Raw genomic sequence first — 27,002 nt, 5'->3', positions numbered from 1 at the left:
TAATAGATCAGTTTCAGAGGTTGGATGCATTAAGTGTTTTTTGCCACTCAAAATCACATTTGAGAATTCATCCATCCTGCTGAATATCACAGCAGTTAAAAAAGCTTGTCAAAGAGAACTACATATGGTATGATACCATTTTTATAAAACTCAAAAACAAGCAAAACTAAACAATATACTGTTTATGAAAACATATGCTAAACTATACCAAAAAAGCAAGAGAAGGAGAAACACAAAACTCAGAACAGTGGTTGTTTCTGGGGGATTTAAGGGGGATCGGGGTGAGTCATAGGCAGCTTTAAAAGCAGACATGATACTCTGCTGCTGAAGTTGGGGGGTGGGCTCTCAGGTGTTCATTCATCATTATGCTTTGTAACTTACAAACACATTATATCTATTCTTTAATATGTAGCAAAAATTACTAGGTATGTATGTGTGAATATACAATTATTATTGTTGTTGTTACTATTATTATTATTGTGCTTCTTTAGGAGACAGACCAAGAAGTACCAGGCACCTGGGTACTACAGAGAGATTGCTAGATAATTTCTTTACAACGCTCTCGTGAGATGGGCATTCTTTTTTTTTTTTCATGAGTAAATCAAACTTTATTGTTTAGTTTCCAAACACAGTGGTGTAACAAAGATAGTTTTATCCTTCTATGCCAGCAATTACAAATAATGTCAGTGACAAAATACTCCAAGCTGAAAAAAGGCTTTTATTGGCCTAAAATCTAAAAATCTAAAATCTTGGAAGAAAAAAAAAAAATCTGTACATTTGCTATGGCTACTGCTGAGTTTTAACATGTTTGTAACCTTCCAATTAGCACATTTTTATTACTTATCCTTTAATAAACATTGTGTTCTGTATGGAACTTAATTCAGGGAACTTCCAGTTAGATAGAGTCCAGTCCCAACATACATAGACACCCTTAAACCTGGAGGGTAAGTTAATAACACATTTTGAATCATTAGGTGGGGGTGAGGAGAGTTTATTTCTTCAATACCCATGGTAGTAAATATGAGATGGGCATTCTTATCCTAAATTAAGGATATATTGGACCAGAAATGTTGAGTATCATGCCCAAGGTTTCATCTCATGCCAAATATCTTCCCTTTGGTCCTCCAAATCTGTTCTCTATCCTCTCCCCTAAACCTGATGCCCTGGGATGCTGACCCACATGGACTGCATCGATGTCACCAGCTCTGGCTGCCTTCAGTTCATGACAATGACAGGAGGTCAGAGAATGGGAGGACAGTGAAGTAAGTATAGATGCCCCTTCCGCCCATCATGGCCTCACCCAAGGCCACAGCTCCGATCAGGCAGCCCTCAGTCAGCCTCCAGATTCTGGGAACTGCTCCTCACCTTGCTCCTTCAGGCCTAGAAGTAGTTACATCTCCCATGTCTCGGATTCTAGCCCTGGGATACTGGGGAATCCAAATCTGCATGATTTTAAACTGAGCCTTCATTAAACTCTTCTCAGATCACCCAGGTTGAGTGGCCGTGTGCTTCCTTACTGAGCCGCAGAGCTGGGATCTGAACCGCCGTGCCTTCTATCCTAGGAGGCCTCTCTTCCCTTCGCTGTGAAGGTCTGCACAGCTCTGACAAAGGTGATCACTAATGAGGGTAGTTACTGGTGTGATTTCACATTCCTCAGCAACAGAGAGGAACACTATTTGCTCTTCAGGACTTGCGTGACGCACAGCTTAACAACAGGGACACTTAACTGCTATTGCTCAAATTTGCACAGAACCTGGGAACTATAACAGAAATGATAAACCCTCTATACATAAACAACAAAATAAATTTAAAATGAATGTGAAAAGGAGTAAGTTGAGGCCAACGTTCTCATTGGTCCTATTTCTGGACCTTCTGTCAGTACTCCCCAAAGCCTCCTTTAATTGACGATTCTAGAACAAAGGGCAGGATGCCAACAACCCATCTCAACAGGCCCTTCCAATAAAGCACATTCAGTGATGACAGTTTGGATAGCTTGGGCTTTCTAAGGCTGAGGATAGTGGGAGGAAACCCTTGCAGTTTTTACCTCCTCATCTTCTGTCTTTCTGGCTCTTTCTGGATATTTCAACTTTCTGGTGAGGCTGCATAGAGACAAGGCTGGCTATAAGCCCAATTTATCTCTTGCTGAAATCAGTAGAATAAGAGCAAGTGTTATCAAATAATAGGCTGTGAATATTGGCACCTTGGTTTGATTGGCATTACAGAATATCCCATCTTAATTTCTTGTCATCTTTCTTTACCAGTATGATATCTGCCTTTCTTGCCAGACCACTTAGCATCTTGCTGCACTGCTAAGAGCAGAATTAAGTGGCAGACACATCAAGGGGCTAACAACTGGTGCCCTCAGAAGCAGCAGAAAGATGGTCATGACAAGGCAGAATAATAAAGACAATGAAAAGGAGAAATTCAATGCATCAAAAGTAACCCAGGGCTTTTTTTTTTTTTTTTAAACTAGCTACCTAGAAATTCCTATTTCAAGCATTTGGTCAACTCTCAGTAATCACAGGGGGTAGGTTTTCTACACTGTGAGCTCTGCCTGTGCAATTATTTACTCTCAGGCTAAATGTTCTATCCTGGCTCTCAATTTCTAGGAACATTCATCAGCTGATTGTATCTGAGTGTTTCCTTTCTTTTTCTTTCATGTACAAAGTAGCTGCAAGCAGATAGCGGACCAGAAGGATTAAAAAAAAGTAAGTCGAGTATAGCCTGAATGACAGTGAGAAAAGATAACACGAGAGCCCACCAAGATGCCTATCCGGACCCTGGCTCATAGTAGGCACTCAGTAAACATTTATTGAGTTCAGTAAATGGAGTTATTAGCAAGTTGAATTGGAAGAATTTTCAGGCCTCTTCCCTCTGATAGTCTGTGATTCCTCAGAAGAAGATGACAGAGAGTGCAGAGAAGATCCTGGGTGCTCAAACCCGTCAGGAGCATGAAGGAGAAGTTGGAAAAGACTTACCTCAGGCCAAGATAGATCCCAAAAGAGTGTAACTAGGGCTGTTCCAAACTGTCACAGTCCAGGATGATCCTTGGTCCCAACTGACACCCCCTAAATTCCCACCCAGAGTCCAAGGGGGACTGGAAACCAGTTCTCTTAGAATTTCAGATGTAGATACCATCTGAAGTGAAATTCCAGGCCCCAACTTATTTAGGGAGCCTGAGAAAAGAAGTGTATGTTGGTGGGAGTGACAATACTCTGTTTTGATGTCCTAGATTTTATCACATGTTTTTTTTCCCCCAGTACCATAGAAACATAAAATTCAGGATAAGAAAGCCTCTTAGAAATTATCTAATCCAGCCTCCAGTCGAATGGAAGAATTGTCACCCCATCTCTATTGACAGGAAGCTCACTTTCTCCAGAGGCCGCAGGAAGACTGCTGGACAGCTCCCACGTGGGCAAGTTCTTTCTGCCTGAGTCCCCATCTCTAACCATGCCTGCTCCCTTCCCTTTGGGGCAGCTCTGAAGTCAGGAACCACTTTCCTTCCATTTTCATTCCTTCCAGAAAACATCCTCCAATCCTTCACCTGCAGAGATACAGTTTGTGGACCCCGCAATATACTGTTCCCATGACAACACTCTAAGGGCTCCATGTTATTTTTAAATAACTGGATGGCTCAGTGGGTTAAAGCCTCTGCCTTCGGCTCAGGTCATGATCCCAGGGTCCTGGAATCAAGCCCTGCATCGGGCTCTCTGCTCAGCAGGGAGCCTGCTTCCCTTCCTCTCTCTCTGCCTGCCTCTCTGCCTACTTGTGATCTCTGTCTGTCAAATAAATAAATAAAATATTTAAAAATAAATAAATAAAATGGGCTGGCAGAGTTCCATGTTGCAGACTTGAATGCAGTGGTCCAAAGTTGCCTGGACTTCACAGAGAGTACTGGGACTATTTCTTCCCATACATTTATCAATTTCCACAACCACCTGTTTAATCATCCATTTTAGAATGGTGCCAGAACTGGCCTCAAGATGACTGGTTCTTTAGATTCTGGGATCTTCTTTCATCACCTGCTGGTCCTTACTGGTTTGTCTTCTGCTGGCCAGCCCATCTTGGGTGCTACCAGCGCAGTCATATAGTGTACTGCCTTTTAATGGCTACTGGTTTGCACTGGGTAGGGAAATACACAGGTTTTACTTAACTTTATCAAAATGTCTCCTCCTGCTCACCATGAATGCTCTGTCTGCCTGGCATGTAGAGGCTCTAAATATTTGTTAAATGGAAAAAGAATGAATGAATTCATGAGAGAATGAATGTCAAATATCACCTATGGATGATTATACCACCCTGCAGAGCACACTCCTCCCTGACAGGACCCTGTCTTTCAGCCTCCTGAGCCAGAACCCTGAGTAGGTAATTTGTTCTCATCAGTATCATTGACATGATCTTGCTGTCCATTTTCATGGCTTCCCTTCTCTCCAAAAGCCATGGCTAAGCAGAAGAGTGGCAAAAACCATCTGACCTGCAAAGTTCTTCAGTTTCCCTCCCCAGACTTCACTGTCTTTGGAACAATTCTGTTCCACATTTTGTTTCCAACAAAAGTTACATGTGAACTTGTGGCCAACAGAATTAGGAAGTGATGGGTGGGCATGACTAGTTGTAAGTTCTGCCATTTGCCACTTGTAGGTGCTCACACTCCTGGTAAGCAAAGACCCTCGGGACAGAGGTAGCTGGCCTCTAAAAACAACTTTTTTTTAAATTTTATTTATTTATTTGTCAGAGAGAGAGACAGAGAGAAAGAGCACAAGCAGGGGGAGTGGCAGGCAGATGGAGAAGCAGACTCCTCACTGAGCAAGGAGCCCAGTGCGGGACTTGATCCCAGGACTCCGGGATCATGACCTGAGCTGAAGACAGATGTTTAACTGACTGAGCCACCCAGGCGTCTGTCCAAGAACAATCCTTCTCACTGAAGATGGCAATAAGACACTTGCCTCCCACCTGCCAGAACCTGTGAAGAACATTTTTTTTTCCTCTCAGGGGCACAGGATTCAATGCCTGGGACCACCCTCTGAGAAGCAGAGAGCTCACATCCAGTATTTTCCTTCAGTGTTAAGGTACTGTGACTTTCCTCTCGGGCCCTCATGGGTTTCATTCCCCTTTACCCCCTCTCTTTTAATTGCTGCCCATCTATTTTGTCCTATCCTTGCTGAACAAATCAGAATGAAGAAAAGGGTTCTTCCAATACTTTTACCTTCTATTCTTTAGAAAGTAAGTGTGCATTAGCTGAAGGGATGTGATAAACACACCAGAAAGAAAAAATGCACCCTTCATGTTTCCTGGGACCCCAATTTCTTCTGACTCTAAGAGAACTGAGAGTTCATCATGGATCCCCATGAAAACTTCTCTTATAAATTGCTTTAGAAAATGCCTGGCTTTATGCCTGTTAGTAGTATACTTGGGAAAGGAGCTTTTAAAACTGCTTAGCTCCTAGATGACTAAATTGCTAAAATACCTACATCAGTCATGGGTGATTTAGTCCATCTCCTTGCCTCTGAGACAGAAGGGAATATTTCTTCTGCACAAAGACCTCCAGGGGAAAAAAAAAAGTATTCTATTCTATTCTTCGTCCAAAGACACCACTCAAAGTTTAGACATTCTTCTTCGGATATAACCCAAATCCCTTTCATTGGAACTTAAGACCTTTTATCTCTCTTCTGACCCCTAGCAGACTATTTGACATCTGTTTGTGCATAGCATTTTGCGGGGGCCCTTCAGGGGTTCTCCCAATTCTAATCAATATCCTCCAAGCCCTAGTTGACTGCTCTTCAATCCCCTCTACCACCTGCCCATCACTGTCCACCAATCCCTTACATTTGTCTCCCTCATAGCACTTTTATTTTTTATTTTATTTTTGTTTATACATTTTTTTTGAAGATTTTATTTATTCGACAGAGAGAGCAAAAGCAGGCAGAGCAACAGGCAGAGAGAGAGGGGGAAGCAGGCTCCCTGCTGGGCAGGGAACCTGATGCGGGACTTGATCCCAGGACCCTGGAATCACAACCTGAGCTGAAGGCAGACACCTAACCTACTGAGCCACCCAGGCGCCTCTCCCTCACAGTACTTTTAAATGTAGTGATTGCCTTATTGGACACCTGCTTCAAAAACATAATCAGCACTTTCTTTTTTTAAAAGATTTTATTTATTTGATAGAGAGAGCAAGTGAGAGCAAGCATGAGTTGGGGGCTGGGGAGGGAAGGCAGAAGGGGAAGCAGACCTCTTGCTGAGCAGAAAGCCCAATGCAGGGCTCGATCCCAGGACAGTGAGATCATGTCCTGAGCCAAAAGCAGAGGTTTTACTGACTGAGCCACCCGGGTGTCCCTAATCAGCACTTTCAACAATTATCCAAGGTCTCCCAGCAGAGGCAGAGCTGAATATGGAGGACCTCTTTGTAATTTACTAATTCTCCTATAAAATGCACAGATGAGAAAGAAGTTGTTTCCGAAAGCCCAAGGTACCACTTCTTATTTGCCATGACAAACACCTGACAGGCTCCAGCTCCACTAAATGGCAGAGAACAGAAATTTTTCTGGCCAAGGGCAAGGATGGGAGAGTCCCGGGGCAGGGGTCAGGAGGGCAGAGTTCTAGGCCAGCCACTGCCATGGATTCCTGTGAGCAGCTCTCATCCCCAGTGACACTAATTCCTAGCGGAGCACAACACATAGTTGCTGAGACTGCTTCCCAGGGCCCTTTCAGCTCTCACATGCTGTGATCTGAGTCTACAAAGGCCTCTCCTCTCCCTTCTTAGAAAATATATGCCATGGCCTCGACATGTGTCTCTCTACCACCAATGTAACCAGCACTATCTGGAAACACTCAGAAACCAATGTTTCTCAACCTGTTAAAATAATCATCGTTCCCTGCCCCTGCCCCAAATGAGCTTTTAAATGCCTTTTTTTTTCCTTTAATTGCTTCACCCAGTGAAATTTTTTAAAAAGATTTTTAATTATTTATTTTAGAGAGAGAAAGCACGTGAGCAGGGAGGGGCAGAGGAAGAAAGAGACAGTCCCAAGCCAACTCCTCACTAAGCACGGGCCCAATGCCCTGGGGCTCAATTCCAGGATCCTGAGCTCATGACCTGAGCTGAAACTGAGTCCGATGCTTGACTGAGCCATACAGGCACCCCGACCTGGCAAAATTTTAATACCATGAATATACTGTACATATTTTTAGGTACAGTACATATATCTGTGCTTAATACATTAAAAACCAAGGTTTTCACTAGCCCCCCCCCCCAACCAATTTTCATCCCCCTTGGAGGCAATATAACCCTGCTGAAAAGGTGTGACCTTGACTGAGCGGAGGGCTGCAGCTAGGTATGGAACACTAGTACAGTTATTTGCCCCCAAACTCTAAAAGCCATAAACACATTCACAAGCCAGGGTTTTGAAGATAATCCATTGCACAAGCCGGAGTGGAATCAGCCAGACCTCCAGCATCCCTAAGGAAAACAGCAGCTTTCCACCCTCCTCCCCAGACCACAGTGCCTCCTGCTCCAGACCCTGCCCTTGTTCTCACCTTTGCCCAGGGCTCCCACTCCATTCATGTGGGTCCCAGCAGTAACAATGGGAATGATGAGAACAAGGTGAACTCTGGGTGATGTTGTCCAGGAATCATTAGCATCTACTCTAAGCGCAGACACAACCAGGCCCCTGGCAGGATGAAGCCCTCATTCCAACGCACTTGCATCAGCCCCACTCCCCACTCCCACCCCAACAGGTCGTTCCCCTTCACCTTACCTTGGCACACTGGCCAAATAGGTCACGAGTTTCCGCAGGTCTTCCTGTCTTATTCTGTCATGATTGCTGCGAGCAGGGAAGGTCAGGATGGGTCCACCTCGCTTATCACGGCCCCCTGCAGGGAGGAAGAGGAGGGCTGTTAAGAAAACCAGCCAGAACATGCGTGGTGAACAGCTGTCTGAGTGCTGGAGGAAACAAACAGAAATACAGCGCCTGGAGAAATGCGGTCACTGTCAAGTGAAGGGCATGGGGTTTGGATGTGATTAACATGGGTAACCTTGGTCAAGTCTTTTGACTTCTCTAATATCTCACGGCAAAGTGCAGATGAAAATACTGATGAGCTTTTTACAGGGTGGCCCTAAGGACTGAGGAGCTGGCAAATGGGGAAGCACTTTGAAAAGTAAAGCCCTCTCCAAATGCAAGATGATAACGAAGGTGATGACTGTTCTTTCTGAGAACACAAGCTATTGAATGGGCTGTAGTCTCTGGAAATTTAACCTTCAATTCACTTCTCTTTACAGACCTCTGTGAGGTAGAAGGACTCAGGATTAACTGACTACCCTGCTGAGAAACCCTTCAAGCATCCATCCAAGACACCACTGCTGGGAGTGTTTTAGATTCATAGATAGGATATTAAGTGTTCTCTGCACAGCCAAAGATCCACCCCTGCCTGTCTGCCTGCCTGAGGTGACACCTGTCACTCCTGCTGGAGGAGCACAGGAACCTTTATCAGAAGGTTTCTTTATCAGAAACAAGGATGCTCAAGGTCTTAATCACTGCAAATGCATATGTACACACTATGATTATAAATGTTTTCTAAATACCATATTTTTAAAAACCAGTAAGGAGAGTATAGTGAAATGATGATTGTTGTTGTTACTAGAAGGCTGAGATTTTGCATGGTTGCTTTTACTTTCATTTTTTTCCCTAAACTTTCTATTCACTATTACTCTATCCTCTAAAAATTTATTCTTTAATGGGCATTACTAGGAAGCAGGACCAAGGCTTTCAGGAGGCTCACAGGGGACAAAGCTAAGGTCTGTTCTTATAGGCCCTGATTGTTACACAAAGAAAACCTCTGCATCATGCTCACAGACTCCTGAACATCTCAAGCAGCTGCCTGACATCCTCCAGAGTGGAGACCACAGGGATATAATACAAGAAGGAGGAGGCATTGGCATGGCCATCACCAATTCTGGAAAAGAAGCTTAAGGCTCAGCTCTCTGAAGAAGAAATTATTCCAGGGGAAGACAGAGCCTCCCAGGGTCCCCATCCAAGTCCGAGTATAAAGTTTCCCTCTGTTTTAGGGTCTAAAAGCCATAAAGACAGAAGTGAGACTTGACAAACAAAATCCAAACCATTCCAGGATACTCCTAAAGAGGAAATGAGAAGACTGGCAAGAGAAAAGGATCAAACAAGATCAGGGCCACTGAGAGATCTGCCTTGATGAAAAAGAAAAAAATGTTTCAGTAGGTACTGCCATCATCCCCAGCCCCACACTGGAGCAGATTCGTGTAGACACACCACAGAGTTGGACCTGAACCCCCAGCTCCATACCACAGGCCTGGCTTTTTGTATGAATAGCCACCCCCAAGTCGTCTGCCTTGGAAAGGACCCCCATTTCCCAACTGTCTTCCCAAGCAGAAGGATTAAATGGAAGGTTTCCCAAAAGCTGGAAGCATCTCCCATACCCTCAACCTTCCTCTCTAGCCTTGAACCACCCTAAGGATTTTCACTCTTAGATGGTTTTAACTGCTGTTGCTGCCTTTCTTCCTGACCTTCCATGGATACAGTAGACCCATGAGAACATAGGGAGCCAAGGCTGATCTGATTGGCAAAGGCTTACCAAGGAGTTAGAGGACTGCTGGCACTGTACTTCCTGAGCTAGAGCCAGGTCTGCCCTTGGAAGGAGTGTATCATAAATATGGCTGGGGAAAGTTCCAAATGGCAGAGGAAGGGGAAGAAGGAGAAAAAGCCTGGGCCAGTGCAACCCCCACCCACATCCCCGGCCTTCAGGAAGCATGGATAAAGATTGGAGACTGGGCAGTAGGATCAGTCAGGGGTTTTTCAGAAAGGAGATGACCTTGTAAGAATGTAAGAATGTAGGACGTGGAGCAGGAAGGAGCATAGAGAAAGATAGTCATTGTGCTGGAAAGAGTGGGACAATGGGTAGAAAGAGACCTCAGAGCCCATGCAAGGGGAGGGGTCCTGTTTCCTTCTCTGAAGCATGCTGACAGAACTCAAAGAGGGAAAAGGAAACAGATAAAGAGAGGGAGAAACTCAGCCTGCCTGGGGGACACTGTTCTATAGGTGAAATAGCAGACTAGCCCACCACCAATTCAGGATAGGCTTGAGATACTGGGAGAAAGGGGAGCAGACTATCACTGGCCAACGTCCCTAGAGAATGAACATCAGGCCTGTACATGAGGTGGGCAAAAAGAGATGAGACAGGGAACTGGGGCATGATGAGAGCTCTGTTGTAAGGTCTAGCCATGGTGTCCAAGTTAGGTTCTAACTTGAGTGGAGGCAGAATAAAACTAGTGCATGCACAAGTGGGGAGGGCCCACTGAAGGTAGGAGATGTCCTGCTGGATCACGAGTTCCCAAGGAAGAGGGGACAGCAGATGTTTTGCTCATCTGATATCCATCCTTTCCCAATTTATGGGGAAACATCAGAAAGGGTCAAAGGTAACAGACAAAGGCCACAGACATGTTTATCAAAGTTAAGGTCTTGCATATGGATGGCCAACGTAAGGAGGTAGAAAATTTGGTACAAAGAAGGCTGAACAGCTATGAAGGTGTAGGATTTGATGGATAATTGACATGGGCACTGAAATTACAGAGGGTCATAAGCAGAGGTGAAGAATAAGAACCCCTTGTTGAAGGCTGTGTGACTTACAGAGGTGGATCTGGGAGGGTACAAGACAAAAGTGGCTACAAAAGTAGCCACGTTTTGAAAAGATGATACAAATGGTGGCAGGGTCCTCAAGGGTCAGTCCTTCACTCATGACATTCCTGCTGTGGGCCTATGTGTGAGAGGCTTTGGGGCCAGGAGCCACAGGACTGAGATAAAAAGGAAGAAAAGGGAGGGATGGTCTGATGTTCTCGAAGGCATAGGGGCAGGGCAGGACAGGGTTGGGGAAGAGATAAAGGCTAAAGCAGGGGGAGTTAAGTCTTCCCTGATTGAGCCAGAGGAGGAATGGTGCTCAAAATTTTCAGGGGGCTCCAATTAGGGCAACTGGGAGAGGTGGGGAGTTGGGGGGGTGGGAATAAGAAAAATACATTGATGAAATTATACCAAAGTTTGCTCCATCTGACAATAGTTCTGAGAGATGTTAATGGATAATTTTTTTCAAGGGAATGAGGTTACTCTGTAGTTTGGAGATGGCTTCATGTGTTTAATGCACATGTGCTTTAATGAACATGGCAAATCTCCAACATAGCAAATCTCCATGAAGAAGCTATAATATGCCTTTCCCAAACATCAGATTATAGAACCCCTTTTTCTTTTTTGAGGCTCATCTGATGGAACTGTTATTCTATGGAACACACTTTGGGAGATATGGATCCAGGGTCTGAGATTATGCTACAGCAGCTGACTAGAGAATGCTGTTGGTAGGAGATAAGCAGGCAGAGAGGGACATCAGGCGGTGGCTGAGAGGAGGGCGTGACTGCACATAAAGATAAGAGGTGAAATGAGCACCATACAAGCAGCTTGCATAAAAAGCACAAACAGGTACTGGGAGTAGGAGGCACAGGCACTCAAAGGGAGCCAGAGAGGGCAAAGGGAGGCACACAGGCTGTGAATACAGAGCAGAATGGCCAGGCTGGAATGACAGAGGCTCTCTGAGGCACAGCCACAGAGCCTGTCACACACACATGCACACGCCCACACACAGAAGCTGGGGAGCTGCACTCACTGGATTCTTCCAAATGTGTGTTCCCATGGCAGCATGCTTTCCCTTGCCCTGGCCACACTGGGGGGACTAGCAGACAGGGGTGGGCACAACCAACAGTTTGTTTCTCCGCTTACCACCTTCCTTCACAGAAAGAAATGCAACTGCAACAGTGCATTCTTCACTTCTGGGTTTCTTTGGTTTTTTTTTTTATTCTTGTGTTTTTTTTCTTTTAAAAGTTCAGGTTGTAAGAGGCTTTATTGGTTTTTTCTTATTTCTGTTTTGGGTTTTTGTTTTTGTTTTTGTTTTTCAGATGCAGCCAGCTGTTTCCCTCACATCCTCAGCATCCTTCCGGGGCATGGAAAGGCAATGTTCCCTAAGTCCAAAAGCTCCTGGCACTGTGCATAGATGAATAAGATGTACCGGGCTGCTCAGCCCACATTAGTACAGGGGAGTGAACTGCATGCCCCAGCCCCCTTGCTCCTGCTCTGGGAAACTTCTACCTGCCTCATGCTGGACCATCTTCCTGGCACATTGATTCTGTGTGCTCCCTTAGGGAAGGTCTTTTCTAGGGCTGGCTGGGCCCGGCCTCAGGGCTCCAGCTGAACAATCAAACAAGGGTTCTCATGTGTACTGCATGTGCAATCATAGGTCCTGGACTGATGCACAATAGGATGGTGTTCGGAGGCTCAGCATTAAAGCCAGAAAGGCTTCCTAGAGGAGGCAAAGTGGGAAGTGACTTGGGAAGAAGAGAGGCTCAAGTCGGAAAAAAATGTGAGTAAATCAGGGCCAGTAGAGGAAGTTCAGGCACAGGAGACATGGAAGGATTAGCGGGATACCAAGCAGACAGGAGGGATATCAAGTTAAATGAGGCTCAGAGCCATAAAGAAAAAGAAGAAAAGATAGGATTGGGCTCTGCTTGGGAGTAGAGAGCACACAATAGAGGGCTGTGGGTCACATCCTGGAGCCAGGCTATGGGCAGCAGCAAATGTTGGGGGCCTAAGGCTGCCCAGTGGCTCTCAGGACTTTCACACAGGGTCCTCCCACAGGTCCAGAAAGCACTCTAATCCAAGCGTGCGAAGGCTTCAGAGGTTGTCTTACCCACACCTCTAGCCACACCAAAATCACTGCCATGTGGTCCTGCCAAGGGGCTGTTCAGCCTGGGCTTCAGCATCTTCAGGGACAGGGGTTCGCTACCCGATAAGATACGTAAGCACCTAACACTCATGGGGAAAGGGAGCTTCTCAGCCAATGTCCTCTCACAGCAACAGCAACACTAGTATCACTACTAATACTACTAATAATAACAAGGAGTGCATTCTGTACCTCACATACTCCCATTGCATACTCTGTCCTCACCTCCCACCTCCACACTCCGAATCATCATCAGTCTCTCATCTTCCTTCTCAATATGCAGGAGACAACCGCTGCTTGGTTTCTCCTCCCCAAACCACCTCCTTTCTCGTCCTTCTCTCCATTTTGTCTGTTGCCCACAGCCAGGCCAGCAGCAGCTCTGGAGTGAAGCCATATACTGTGAGACGGTACTCGTTCCTTCCCTGTGAACCTACCACCACTCCCTGTGGACTATCAGGATCACCCGGAGACAAATGCTCAATCCACAAGGCACAAGCACTTGGGTATATTTCTTTAAATGTGATCCTTGGTGGACATTGCCCTTACCCCAGCCCCTGCAGGAGATTCTATAATGGAGTCCTACGATGGAGCTCAGGAACTAGCATCCACAGTGATGGCCAGTGCTCCTGTAGCTTGCCTTCACTTACATCACAGGCCACCAAACTCTTCTTAAAGGTCCAGATAGTAAATACTTTAAACTTATGGCCATCTCAGCTCTGAGGAAATCACTCAACTTTGCTGTTGTAGTTAGCAAGAAGCCATTGACACTGCCTATAGCAGGCTGAACAGTGGCCCCCCAAAATATCAGGTCCTAATCCCTGGAACCCATAAATGTTAGCCTATTTGGAAAAGAGAGTCTATAGCTGTGACTATTCAAGGATCCTGAGATGGGGAGATTACCCTGGGTTATATGAGAAGGCCCTAAATGCAATTACAGGTATCCTCGTTAAAGGGAGGCAGACGGAGATCTGACGCAGACAGAAGAGGGAAAGGCAATGGCACCACAGAGGCAGAGATGGGAGTGATGTGGCCACAAACCAAGGAATGCCAGCAGCCACCAGAAGCTGGAAGAGGCAAGAGGCAAGTTCTCTCCTAAGAGCCTCTGGAGATAGACCTGCTGACACCTTGGTTTCAGACCAGTAAACTTCTTTCGGATTTCTGGCCTCCAGAACCATGAGAGAACACATTCCTATTGCTGAACGCTACCAAATTTGTGGTAACTTGTTACACAGCAGTAAGACACAGCAATAGGACACAAATACTACCTAAAAAAATGCACATGGCTGTGTTCCAGTAAAATTTTACCTACAAAAACAGGTGGCTGGCTCACAGGGTATAGTTTGCTGACCCCTGAATCAGACATTAAAAGATCCAGGTGCACAAGATGGGTCAGAGAGAAAAGTCAGAAATAAATATTTGGAAGCCATTATTCAGAAAAATAAATAGATACAAACACTTAATTGAGTTCCCTTTGCAAGGAAGGAGAGATAAAGAGGAGCCAGAAAAAATTATCCTCTCCTATCTGATCCACTCAGAGATGAACCCAAATAAAACCTCTGGGAGTGTGTGAGGTAAACAGACTCCTCCAACTAGAGCATTTCCCATAGGGACCTCAGTGGCCCATGAGGGACCTAACTGGCCAAGGAGGGATTGGGAGGTCAGCTGTATGTGTGGGGGTGCGGGTGAGAGGCTCCCACCCATGGTTGTGAGTGTCCTCCAGAACACCCAGCTGGGGGTCAGTGCCCTCTCTTCTCTTTCTGTCTGCTCCAGAGCAAGGATGCAGCCAGCCATGCCGAGTGCCGCATCACACCCCCAATTTCTCTCACACACCACAAAGCAACTGTCTAGATGCATGTGCACACACACACTCTTCAAGGTCCCTTACAGAGCAAAGTTCCACAGACACTCACCAGACACGAAGGCCACTTTTTCCTTTAGGATGGGAAGGACATCAGAAGCTTTCAAACCATCATTCCGAAAAGACCCTGTGGGATGACAAAACAGAAGGAATTGGGATGAAAGAGGTCAGATGGCTGAATTCCTGGGTACCTCCCTCAGAACCCCAACCCCATCACGCGACACAAAGTTTGTGCCTTGTTCAGGTGCTACAGCCCAGCCTAGTGGAACCAATGAAACAGGAGAAGGTCCACAACACAGAGGACACTTCCACATGATGCCAGGCCATGCGCGTGTCCCTTCCAGGGAGAGGACAGTCCAGGTCGCCCCCACCACACATACAAAGTTCCATGCCTTGCAGGCAAAAGCCACAGCCCTGCTGCTGTGGGCAACTTGACGACGGGGCTTTTTAAAAGCCACTTTGTACCTCTTTGCCTAGCATGGTGTCCGGTACACTCAGTAAACACCAATGGAACAGGTTAATTAATATCAGGATGGACCACAATATCCTAAGTAATTGTTTTTGCCTTTCCTCTACCTGGCACAGGGACTCTTAAGTTTTCATTGTACAAACTGTAAAAGTAAACCACCATATCCCTAAGTGGGAAGCAAAATTGAATGCAATAACCCTTCTTCCTCCTCCCCCTCAATGTCACCCTCAGCAGTCCACAACAGACAGGAGGTGGGGAGACATTAGTCTCCTGGGAAGGAAATGCACTCCCTTCTTCAGCAACTCATTCTCTGCCTAAATCTCCTTTCTCAGCTGTAGGATTCCTTCTGGGGTCCAGCTGACTTCCTATTAGAAGGTTGGAGGCAGAGGCCTGGGGCTCACATAGAATGGAAAATAATGATGTGCCTGGAGAAACAATAGCCTCAAAGGACAACCCAGCCCAGTACGAGTACAAGGCACGTGGGAAGAGTAGCCCCCGCGTGCACACACAGATACACATACACATAAAACTGCAGCCAGCCCACTGCAGCCTTACATTTAGCCCAAGCACCCCACAAAGACTCTCAGGGAGAGCCAGCCCACACCCTCTGAGCCGTAACTGGGATCTCTGCTGTGGATCACCACCAGGGACATCACACAAAGGGACACCGGAAGAGAGGAGGTTCTGCATCAGCTCAGTGTAACAGAACCAGGACCACCGGCAACCGCTCGGGTGCCTTTTTCCGCATGGCTTACTCCCTTGTGGTCCCAATCAGATAATCTGCAGAGAAACAAACTGAGAAGATGGTCCCCACTCAGGGCAGTCTCAACCTCTAAACCCTGACTGCTTCAAGACTCGCCTGGGAATTCTGGCAACAGCCCAAGGCTATGATCACTGGCCTAGGGAAGGGAAATAAGCTAGTTGCACACTCAACCAAGGAAGAGGAGAGATGTGTCTCCAGAATGCCAGTCTGCTGTGGTTGAGGGTTATGCCTTAACCCCAGACAAATTCCCAAAGTGTCTCTGACCATTTCACCTATTTCTTCTTCTTTTTTTTTCGCCACATGAAGACAGTGAGCCTCTTCATTCATCAGTCGCTCCCCTTTGCTGCTCCACAGGACCTAATGCTGGAATAACCCAGTACAAGGCTCACTTTGAGAAGAACGTGGGCCAAAGAAGAAGAAAAACAACACAACAACAACAACAAATCTCTAATGATAAGCATTGTTTGCACAGATCTTTACTCTGACCTTATGTCCCAACACAGAAACTATTAAATCTCACTATTAGAAACCACTTAGAATCCATATAAATTATTATAGAATTTACAAACAGACACATAGGTTGTTTTTTGTTTTTGTTTTGTTTTGTTTCCCAATTCATGCAGTAAGATGTTTCAGCTTCCTCGACAGGGGAGAGCCCAATCCAGCTTTACCAACTAGACAAGGATCATCTTTAGCTGGTGCATGAGTTGTTTGTGGAAAAGGACGCCTCTGCGTTAAAACAGCCTGTTTTCTTTTTTTTTTCTTTTCTTTTATTTATTTATTTGACAGAAATCACAAGTAGACAGAGAGGCAGGCAGAGATCAAGGAGGAAGCAGGCTCCCTGCTGAGCAGAGAGCCTGATGCAGGGCTCGAACCCAGGACCCTGGGATCATGACCTGAGCCGAAGGCAGAGGCTTAACCCACTGAGCCACCCAGGTGCCCCAAAATAGCTTGTTTTCATATGTGAAATACATCTTTGTATACATCAGTTTTAAAACATTCTCCTCTCTATCACTATATACACCTTCATATCTATAGGAAACAATTTTAATAAGAAAAGTTAAACTTCAGTCCTGTCTGCTTCCAGATTTTTTACGAGTACAAAAAGAGGAAGGCCCAAACAAATGCAATTTGACAAGAATGACATAATCCTCTTTTCTTCAAAACACCTATCCTATTTTTTCCACTGCTCTTCCTCTCCCGACCTCCCTTAAAGTATACAAGATGGCTCTAATTCCATGAAGTTCCCAGACATTAAGGAAGACCTTGGAATTCATTATAATGGAAGCATAAGATTTCCTATCCTACCCCTCATGGCTCCTACCTGTGGAGGGAGAGCTAGAGGGAGCACTGAATTCCATCCTTCACACCCCACCCATCATGCCCCACCTCTTCCTTCTCCCCTCCAGACTCCAGGGCCTGAGAGAAAGGCAGTGGCTCCTCCCCTCAGCTTGCAACCATTGGCCATTGGCCTGAGTAAATTTCAGTATCTTGGGTTGGGCTGGTCTAAGATTCCCAAGGCTTCCTCTTCCCAGGCCAGAGTCTTCCCCCATCTGGTTTAGACCACAGCTGAACTACCTCCCAGGTTGTGAGCCTACCATAAGAAAACCTAAAGTGTCTAGATTTACAAAATCCTTAACTAGGGGATAACCCTTTCCAACAACAACAAGATTTTTCACATTATAAACGGATTTGCTCCAGGGTTTCTTTAAATAGAAGTTGCCTTAATGGTTTGAATTAGTTTTTCATTTGCCAAAAATTGAATTACAAACAACTTTTCAACAATATATGCATTATGTAAAGCCAAGTAGAGCTAAACTAATTAGCCCAGCAGCTCAGAAGTTGGCGACCTTGAGTAGAAAACCTATTTGCACTGGCTGAGGGTCCTAGGTATCAATTCCCCCTGGCCCCTGTGAAGCCAGCTGTCGAGATATATAATAAAGGAGAAGTCCATGGAACACTAACTCAAACAGGACCAATGAAATAGCAACATATTTTCACTATCAGGTACATGTCTGGGCAGCTTCATAGAAAATGTTCAATAAATATTTGATGAAAGGATAAACAAATGAATGAAATGGTAACCCTTTCTCAAGTGACATGCGCAATTGCGGTCAGTGGCCTCATCTGTCACACCAAGGGCTGGTGATCCACATAGACGATCTCCAGGGTCCCACTCAGCTCTGATAGTTTGAGGCTTTTTAAACCTTTTCTTCATATTTATTGGCCTTTAAGATCCTCAGATTATCAGATCAATATGCTTTGAGAGAAAGTACTGGAAAAAAAACTCCCAGCAAGGTTCAATGTGCTTTGGGAAGATAAACAACTCTTCCCTGGCCTCTCAGGGCATTCTTTCCCAGGAATCAGTTTCAGGGTCAGGATGCCCAAGACACATCAACCCATTTTACGGAGAGCCCAAGTTACCAAAACGGAAGGCTAGTTATGGAAGAATTTCTGTGAGGCACCCGTACCTCAGAGGCAGCAGGCAGACCTGACCTGCACTTGCTATCTCTGAGCAAAGTATTATTTGATAATAGCACCATGACCCTACAAACTCTAGACCCACTGTAGATCAGCTTCCCCCCTTAAAAGAAAAGGCTGTTGAAACAGCAGCCCCCTTGTTAGATCTAAAGAAAGACCAAGAAGAAATAAAAGCCCCTGTGCTCTTTGGAGTTACTGTAGGGAAAAAAATAAAATAAAATAAAAAGAACCAGAGGGCACTCTCAGGGACTTGACCCAAGGTGTGTTTCCTGCTTTCTCTTAAGGACAAAGGCATGCTTCGCTGGCATTCAACACTAATCCCACCCCATTTGTGTCCTGCTGCTGTCAGAATTACGAGCCTGCTGTTTGGTTAATTAGCAAAGTTGAAATGCTCCACATCTATTAGGGAAGTAAAAATTACCACAGTCACCTCCCCAGGATCTCCAGCGTGGGACTTCTCTGAGCCCCACTTCTACCATGTCCTCTCTCCAAATGTGCTGTGCTTACATTGCTGCTGCCTGCTGCCCTTGACCTCTTCCTAGTCAGCCTTCCTCACGTGGCAAAGTGCCCCTCTCCCTCTCCCCGGCTCCCAGCCTCTGCAGGACCCCGCGTGGCAACAGCAGGACTGGCCCTGGTGTCAGAGGTCCTCCGTCTGTTGTTTCATGGTTCTGGGATCGCAGGGAGGATCCCAGGGCAGCTGTGTGCCTTGTGCCCCATGCTAGGCTCCTCTAGAAAGCAGCGCTGATTTCTACAAGTAAAGACACCAGCAGCTAAGTTTTGAGCAACTGGAGGTGCAAGCCACCAGGGTGCCCATGAATTGTTCTTTATTTCTTTTCGGTTCTCAGCCATACCCCCTTAATGTGCATTTACTGAGAAGTGACTGTGGAAGTATTTTAATATTATCTCATTGCCTCGATTGGGCCTGACCCTGTGTCACCTGTGCTCAGGTAGGTCTCCACCTCATTTTCCCCCTCCATGCCAGTGTGTCCAGCACGGAAGCCTTGATCAGAGTGGCCCTGACTCACTGAACTGCTGCACAGGAGACAAGTGGTTTCAGCTGAGAGTTCTAAGAGCTCATGAGGCTGAGCCTTAGTTTGGGTATAATTGGGACTGTTTCCTATTTCCACAGCCATTCTTCCATCAGTTCTTCATTGAGCACCTATTATGTGTTAGGCCTTATGTTAGGCCTGGTGGTTCTTAGACAAATAAGCAAGGGACCCCACTCTCCAGGGGGCTTGCAGGCAGAGATGGACAGGTATGCAGATAGGATGGCGAGCTGTTATCAGAGACAGGACGTCACCTGTACAGAATGCAAGGGAACTCAAAGGAAAGTGCATCTTAAAGCCTTCCTACTCAAAGTAACAAGCCTCCCCTACCAACTAGAATCTTGCTAGAGATGCATAATCTAGGCCCTACCCCAGACTGCAGAATCAGAACCTGCATTTTAACAAGAAACCCCAGTGATTCATATGCATGGTGCATTTGTGGAAGATCTATACACCAACATCTGTCTTCTATTTCAGAGCTGCCTCAGAGGCAGAGATGGATACAAGCACCCTTTAGCCTAGTCTAAACAGAACCTCTCAAATCTGATCTAGAGCTGCTCGTCACCCCTCCCACCTCCATGACAGGAAGACCCCCTTGCCACCGCCCAACAATCCCAAAGACTCAGCCACTTTCCTGGAACCCATCACCCAGATTCAGCTCTGGAGTAAAAAGGCTATGGGAGAGATAGAGTTTCCCCTCCGGGGCACTGAGACTGGACCATGTCTTGTTTTTTGGCAGTCGGAGTGGTTATGAATAATACCTGTCCAAGCTGCTCTGGATTTTGATGGCTTAACCCAGTCCTTCACGTAGCAGATATTTCAGTTTCGCAACAAATCTCCTCACTACCCCAACCCTCAGAGCCCTGCCTTCTCTAACTGCTCGCAGTATTATACATACATTTAAAGACCAAGAGGCCATCTCTGCCATGCCCTGGAAAACAAGGAGCCAGTCAGGTTCATGCCTCTTCATCACACCTGCACTCCCACCCATGGGTACAAAGCCCTGAACAAGGGGCAATACTGGATGAGAAAGAGGGGAAGGAGAGGTGTCCCTGCCCTAGAGAGCTCCACACCTAATGAGAACACAGTGTTCATTTCAGGCAATCATCCTCCTGGGAGGGGAGACCCAATTTCTGCCCTCTGAGAGTTTTCAGCCTAGTAAAATACCTAGTGCCCATTTCCCCTGACACCCGGAAGCTACCAGACTCTGGAGGAAAAACAACTTCTGGTTCTGAGTTTCTGATGAAGACCCTCCTGCCCTTTCCCAGCCTGGCTGTCCTATATCCCCTATATCCTGATTATTAGTGCCACTACCCACTAACTTATCCAAACAGAAACATGGGAGGCCTCCTAGACTCCTCCCACTCCTATACCCCAAATACCAGTTCAGTTGCTTGGTTCTGCTGATTTCACCTCTTTTATCCCTCCCAAATCCATCATTACCTTTGTGCAGATCCCTGACCTTCCTGTCCAGTTGAGCCATCCCTGACTACACCTTGTACTCTCTTCTCTCCTAAAAGTCATTTCTGTGTTTTCATTCTACTCACCATTAACAGATTCCGACACCCTGGGGTAGGGACCATCTCTTACTCTTTGCCCTACCCCAGCACTTAGCACAGTGCCTATCATGCAAAAGAGACTCCAGAAATACGGGACTGACACTGAGTATGCACAATCGTAAGAAGACAGAGAGTAAAAGTGGTGAGTAGGAAGCAAGGAGGTGGTCTTTGAACCAGTGTTCAAGTAAGGATAGGGCCACAGAATGGTGTCCCAGTGGCAAGCAGCATATGCCAAGGCAGAGAAGATGGGGTGAGCAGGGCATGTGTCAGAGATGGAGAGAGTATGCAGGCTAAACAGTAACGCAGGGTTAGGAAGTGATGGAAAAGAGGGCATGGAGGTGGTAGTTGGGCTCTCTGATCACACTCTGAATCTGGATATCTCAACAGGGCAGGTTCCTGGGAAGGCAACAGCAAAGATGTGGTAGCAAGTGCCTTCAGAAGCTCAGAGAGCTGGGACTGCATCACTGCACAGACCAGAGCCGGGTGGCACCTGACTGGTCAAAAAGGAAGGCTGTGGTTCCAGAAAAGAGCTGGAACCAGCAGGCTCTGACTGTAAACTTCATGTCACATTCTACTGTGTAAGGAGCTGGGGGATGATGGGACATGTGACCCTTGCTGAAGTGGGTGCTAGAATGTGAGGGCTGGGGGCACCTGGGTGGCTCAGTGGGTTAAGCCTCTGCCTTCGGCTCAGGTCATGATCTCAGGGTCTTGGGATCGAGCCCCACATCGGGCTCTCTGCTCAACAGTAAGCCTGCTTCCCCCTCTCTCTGCCCGCCTCTCTGCCTACTTGTGATCTCTCTCTCTCTCTTTCTCTGTCAAATAAATAAATAAAATCTTAAAAAAAAAAAAAAAAGAATGTGTGGGCTGGGGGCACTAAAACTTTGTCTCTTTGTCTCTTTTTATCTTCTCCTTAAGTCCAAGAGAAGCAGGAACCATGCTTGTTTGTGAGGTACCTGCCAGGCCAGTAGGAGGCTGGGAATTTGAGTAAGACCCCATGAAAATTCAACATGGAACTGAATGATAGAGGAAAGAAACTTAAGGACATGATCCCTTCTGTGTAGGGACTAGATGGGCAATGCCCTGGGGGAGGGCGGGGAGACACTGTTGGTACACCTGGAGTTGAGAAGGAAGTCATTGGTAGGCAGAGGCAATGATCTCCATTCCCCTCGCTGTCCCTTCTCTCCTTCAGGTCTTTCCTGTACTAACACACACACACACACACAAACACACGCGTGCGCGGGCAGATGGAGGTGAATGTCTCCTCTCCTCTTTACAGATGCTAATGAGCTATTGAGGAAATTGAGGAAACTGGCTGTTGGAAAACTCCTCCAGCGACTATAAATAAGTCCCTTGGATCTCTAGTTAAAGCAAATGCCACTGAGGCAGGAAGTGCGCACTGACAGGAAGGAATCAATCTGGCAGAGAAGGAGACTGGGCAGCTTTGTGTCAGCAACAGAACACACAGCATGGTGTAGAGATCCACCTGCCTCTCCCCCACCTGCGGATCTATCCGCCCACACTGAGGCCGGCAGCCGGAAGCCACCATCCCTCACCACGGCCACCTGCAAGCGTTAAGCCAGCCCGAGCAGCATCAGCCGCTAGCTCCCTCTCTCCTAGCAGAACTCAGCTCCTCCCTGGCTGAACAGAAGGATGTTCACAAGCCTCAGCTAACCCAATTTCAACGCAAAAAGGGAGAGAGGAGGGAAACAAAAACATGGGCTCCTCTTTTGGTAAAGGCTAAACACTAAGCTTTTCCAAGCCAGTTGACTAGGTGTCATGCAACGTGATGCAGCAGTCAGGGACTTGAGAGGACAGGGGCCAGATTGGCCAGTCATTCCACCAGGGAAAAGCAATATCTACTTTCTCCAAAGTCAGACACGCCCTTGTCCGTCACTCCCCACAACGACCGTTTCCTGCCCTGCGTTCTACTGAGCCGTGTATCTTGTCCAGGGTGTCTTCCCCAGTGCCTCTTCTCCTGCCCAGGCTGGGCTGGTTCCTCCTTCTTTGTATGTCACGTGGCAGGCCCCTCACTGTTGTGCCATCTCTGCCGCTCCATCTGGATCCCTCTGGAGACCCTAAGCTCTGGCAGGGGGCCGGGGGGGGGGTGTTTCTGGAGGCTTATCTCTAAGCACACAGCTTAGGAACAGCCCAGGACAAATTCTTATCCCCCCCCCCCCCCCAGTGCCACAGTGCCCTCTACACCACCAGCACCCACTGGCTGCTGTGCCTCTTCCTACCCTGGTCCTTCGCCCTGTCTGTTACTACCCCCATCTTCATCTTTGTCTCTCTCAGGCTTCCACATGAACTCTAATTGTGGCCAATTTCAATATTAACCTTCTAAAGTCAATATTAGATATAAAGGCCTGGCTAATGGGCTACTTTTGAAGAGCAGAAATTTGTAACACCGTTGCTAAATTAGCTGTGTTAAAGATCACTAATAATTAGCACTTTACACATGTGGGTAACACCTCTCTAAGCCCAGCTAATGAGCAAACCGTTTCTGTTTATCTTCACGAGATTTAATATTAGCTGAGTTGAGACCTCAGCTGTCACACACGCACAGGCTCACTCACTCACCCTCCCTCACTCCCTCCTTTCCTGGAAAGTTTGACAACATTCAGTGTTCTCTGGATATAAGAAAATGGCCTACTTCAGAAGAGATTATGTCTGACCATCACTTTTTAAAAACTGAGTCTTTGCTAACAGACTAGGTTATTTAAAGTGCTCGTACCTCATGGATAGTAGTGATGGTGGTAGATTTATTGTCTTTTTGCTACACCGAATATTACTCTTAAATGGGTCCTCAAAGTAACACAGAACATTAGCCAGTGATGAATTAGTCAGTGATGAATATGAATCAACTGTTAAACATTCACAGTATATTTGCTTATATATTTAGAGAGAGTTACAGAGATATTCAGAGGTGGAGGCAGAAAGTGTGTAGTGTGGTTCAGACATATAGAAGGCTCAGTCCTTGGGACCCTCACTCTCAGTTCCTTTCCCTCTTCCCCAGTGTGTGTATTTGAATTTTAATTAATTTTAAATTAATCAGGACATGACTTCAGGTTTGAGATGAAATTGTTGATCTGAAAATCCAGCTTTGGCCTCTTTCACTGTGGTACAGCAGATATGCAAACATGAAACGGTGCTGTACCTCCCCACTAACTCCCCACTCTGCCCTGCTCCCCAGAGCTGGAAATGCAGATAGCAGTAAAGCAGCAAAAGCTGACTGCAAAATTCAGAGCAGGAGACCCTCATAGGCAGCTCCTAAAGCAGTTCCTCTCATCTCAGCACAGAGCTTTTCTCCACTCCTACCTCCAGACTTTCTGACTCCAGAGCTGTGCCATTCTTGCCCTAGTCTTACTACCCATCAGTGGAAGCAATGCCACAGGGACGGAGTAGGCACAGACCGGACACAGGTCCATCACAGACACGAAACACCTAGGGCCAGAGTAATGACCAGGATTATAGAATTGCAACAGCAGCTTGACAGGTGAGAAAACTATACCCCGAGATCATATTATTGAATAAAGTTCAGCAAACTAAAGCACCTCCTCCCCCTTCAAGGATATGTATGCTGCTGTCCTTGGTCCTGAGCTAGTTGCACAGTTGCTACTCAGATCGACTGCTGTCCAGCCAGTCCTAGGATATATGAACTGAATGGGGGAAAAGGCAGAGATGAAAGAGATATTAAGAAATATCAGATAAATAAACAAATACGAAGACAGGTTGAAGGCACATAGACACGGAGAGATTACTGGAGAGAATAAAAAGACTCATTTTGATACTATTTTTAAATAATTGCAGTAGCCACGAAAGGTCTGAGCACATTATACACATACACACACACACACACATGCGCACACACACACACACACACACACATTCCCCTCCCATGGAAATGAGACAGCATAAACTCCATATGGATCCCAATACTATGCTTTTCTGGTTAGTCATATATGTGGTAGGTGGATTGGCCATGGAAAAATTTCTAGAGTTTTAAGTGACTTTTAAATCTTTCCTTAGGTTATTACCTTGGGTATCTAAACACTACCCAATTCATTCTGACAAATATTTATTGAGCACATATATATTTCAGGCAGAGTTCCAATCACTGTGGGTAAAATGATACAAAATCTAGAGTTCCTGACTCTGTAGACTTTTAGTCTAGGGGGTGAATCAGCCAAATCAATATGTAATTTTAATATCATATAAGAAATACAAAGGTAGAGGTACATGCAAGAGACAAATGTTCAGAAAATACCAAATATTCAGAAAATACCAAAGGGATGATAAAACTCAAGCTCTCAGACATTGTTTAGAAACTGAAAAAGCAGTATCTAGAAGAGAGACAAAAGGTTATGGGATCCTCAGCAAGGTTCTAGACCAGACAGGGCAGTGTTGAGAATCAAGGTCTCTCTGGTGGGTTTAGGGGAACACAGAGAAGAGTTGCTAAAGCATATATTTTCTTTTTTTCCCCATGACCTACACCCTCTCCAGAGTAACAGAAATATGAGTTAATGTTTGCCAGAGATAAGCAACCAAGCACCCCCTGTGAACCTAGCATAACCAGGAGCCAGCATAAGCTAGGAAAGGACCAATTTCAAGACAGTCTGGCCCATGATGCCTGCTACTTCTTTAGAAAGAAGCATAACAATATCAAGTGCTAAACAGGACACCAGAGTATTCCAAATATCTCACAAAGCTAGAATTTTTCTCCAGAATTATGGAAAACAACAAGAAAGGAGGGACACTGCCTGCAAAGAGTTGCCTAAGTAACTCTCAACTCGGTTTACCAGAAGACATACTAAGTCACATATTCCAGAAGCACCTAGTAAACCAAACCAACCTTCTTAATCCTGCCTCAAAAACATGTGTGGTTGGGGAGGACCATAAACCTCATGAACCTGCATGCCAATTATTGCATATATGTTCATGAGTACTCAGTTTTCCAAGAAGAGAATCTGTGCATTCTAATTTTCTCCAGATTTTCAAAATGGGTCAATGGTTCCGTAAATAGCTGAGAACCATTTGTCTAAAGCAAGGTCAAAAGGTGACCTTACAATCTCTCTTGAGTTCTAACCACTACATCCTGCCATCTACCATCTGCCCTACTCGTGGTTCACTTTCTTCCAACACTCATGGACTATATGGAAACCTGTGTTTGGCTGGCAAAAAAATTAACTGAAAAGTAATGACTTAGATGTCTCAGCTTGAATAGAAGGAAGCTGAGGCAGACAGTAGGAAATGAAGGCTAGGTATAGGACCCCATCCTCTAGGGTGAAGGTCAGTCAGAGCGGGTGTTCTCACTGCTGTTATTGCGAGCCAGAAGTGAGGTTCAGTATGAAAGGAGTTTTACAGACACCTAGGCAGTGCCTTTCCTAGAAGCCTTCCTATTAGAAGATTCCCTGGCCTCTAACCCCCACTAGTACAGGGAGAACAACTGACCCAAGTCCCTTCCTAGATCCATGAGGGGTTCTGGTAAAAGTTAGAGCCAGCAGAAGGGGTCTACAAAGTTGCTTAACAAGATCTCTTGGAGTCTGGTGGGAAAAAAAGGGGGTTCTCAAGGATTCTGAGGTAGGCAGCCCCAGCAGAGCACGCCTGGCCACTATCCACTCAACAAGCTGTTTTTTGCATGAGATGATGAGCTCCCCCAGGGCAGGCACAACCTGAGAGGCAGCTCACAGCCCTGAGTAGAGCCCAGGTTCTGTATTCAGAGAGAACCAACTCTGACTCGCAATTCCAGAATGTATTAGCTGTGTGCCATTGGGCAACTTACTTAACCTCCCTGGGTCTCTGTTTCCTCACCAGAGATAAAAAACAGAAACAAAAACAAAACAAAAACAAAAAAACTACATCACAGGCTGTGGTTATAAATAAGAGACAAAATCTATAGGAAGGAATCATACACATAACTGATGGCTAAGTAAATATAACACACCTTAACTTCTTCCCTGTTCATCTTGGAAGCCTTAACATGTGGCCTAGTACAACAGATGTGTATTATTAAGTGTTGATTATGTCAAACAAATGGTGAGTGTACAAGTTG

The 27,002-nt window shown here is 45.9% G+C and overlaps 1 protein-coding gene across 21 annotated transcripts in view; it reads right to left on the bottom strand.

Moving 5' to 3' along the window:
- The window catches only part of KALRN (kalirin RhoGEF kinase), a 659,050-nt gene that overhangs the window by 456,631 nt on the left and 175,417 nt on the right, over positions 1-27,002 (bottom strand). For all 21 annotated transcript variants that reach the window (XM_032335453.1, XM_032335509.1, XM_032335462.1 and 18 more), the window contains exons 2-3: positions 14,688-14,762; positions 7,749-7,863 (exon numbers count right to left, since the gene is read on the bottom strand). In XM_032335453.1, the coding sequence (XP_032191344.1) occupies positions 7,749-7,863; positions 14,688-14,762 (190 nt within the window). The remainder of the gene's footprint in view (positions 1-7,748; positions 7,864-14,687; positions 14,763-27,002) is intronic.

The sequence above is a fragment of the Mustela erminea genome, chromosome 1, assembly GCF_009829155.1.
Source record: "Mustela erminea isolate mMusErm1 chromosome 1, mMusErm1.Pri, whole genome shotgun sequence".
NCBI classification, from domain to species: Eukaryota; Metazoa; Chordata; class Mammalia; order Carnivora; family Mustelidae; genus Mustela; species Mustela erminea.
Note: the sequence above shows the minus strand (reverse complement) of the source record. Positions and strands in the feature narration are given on the sequence as shown.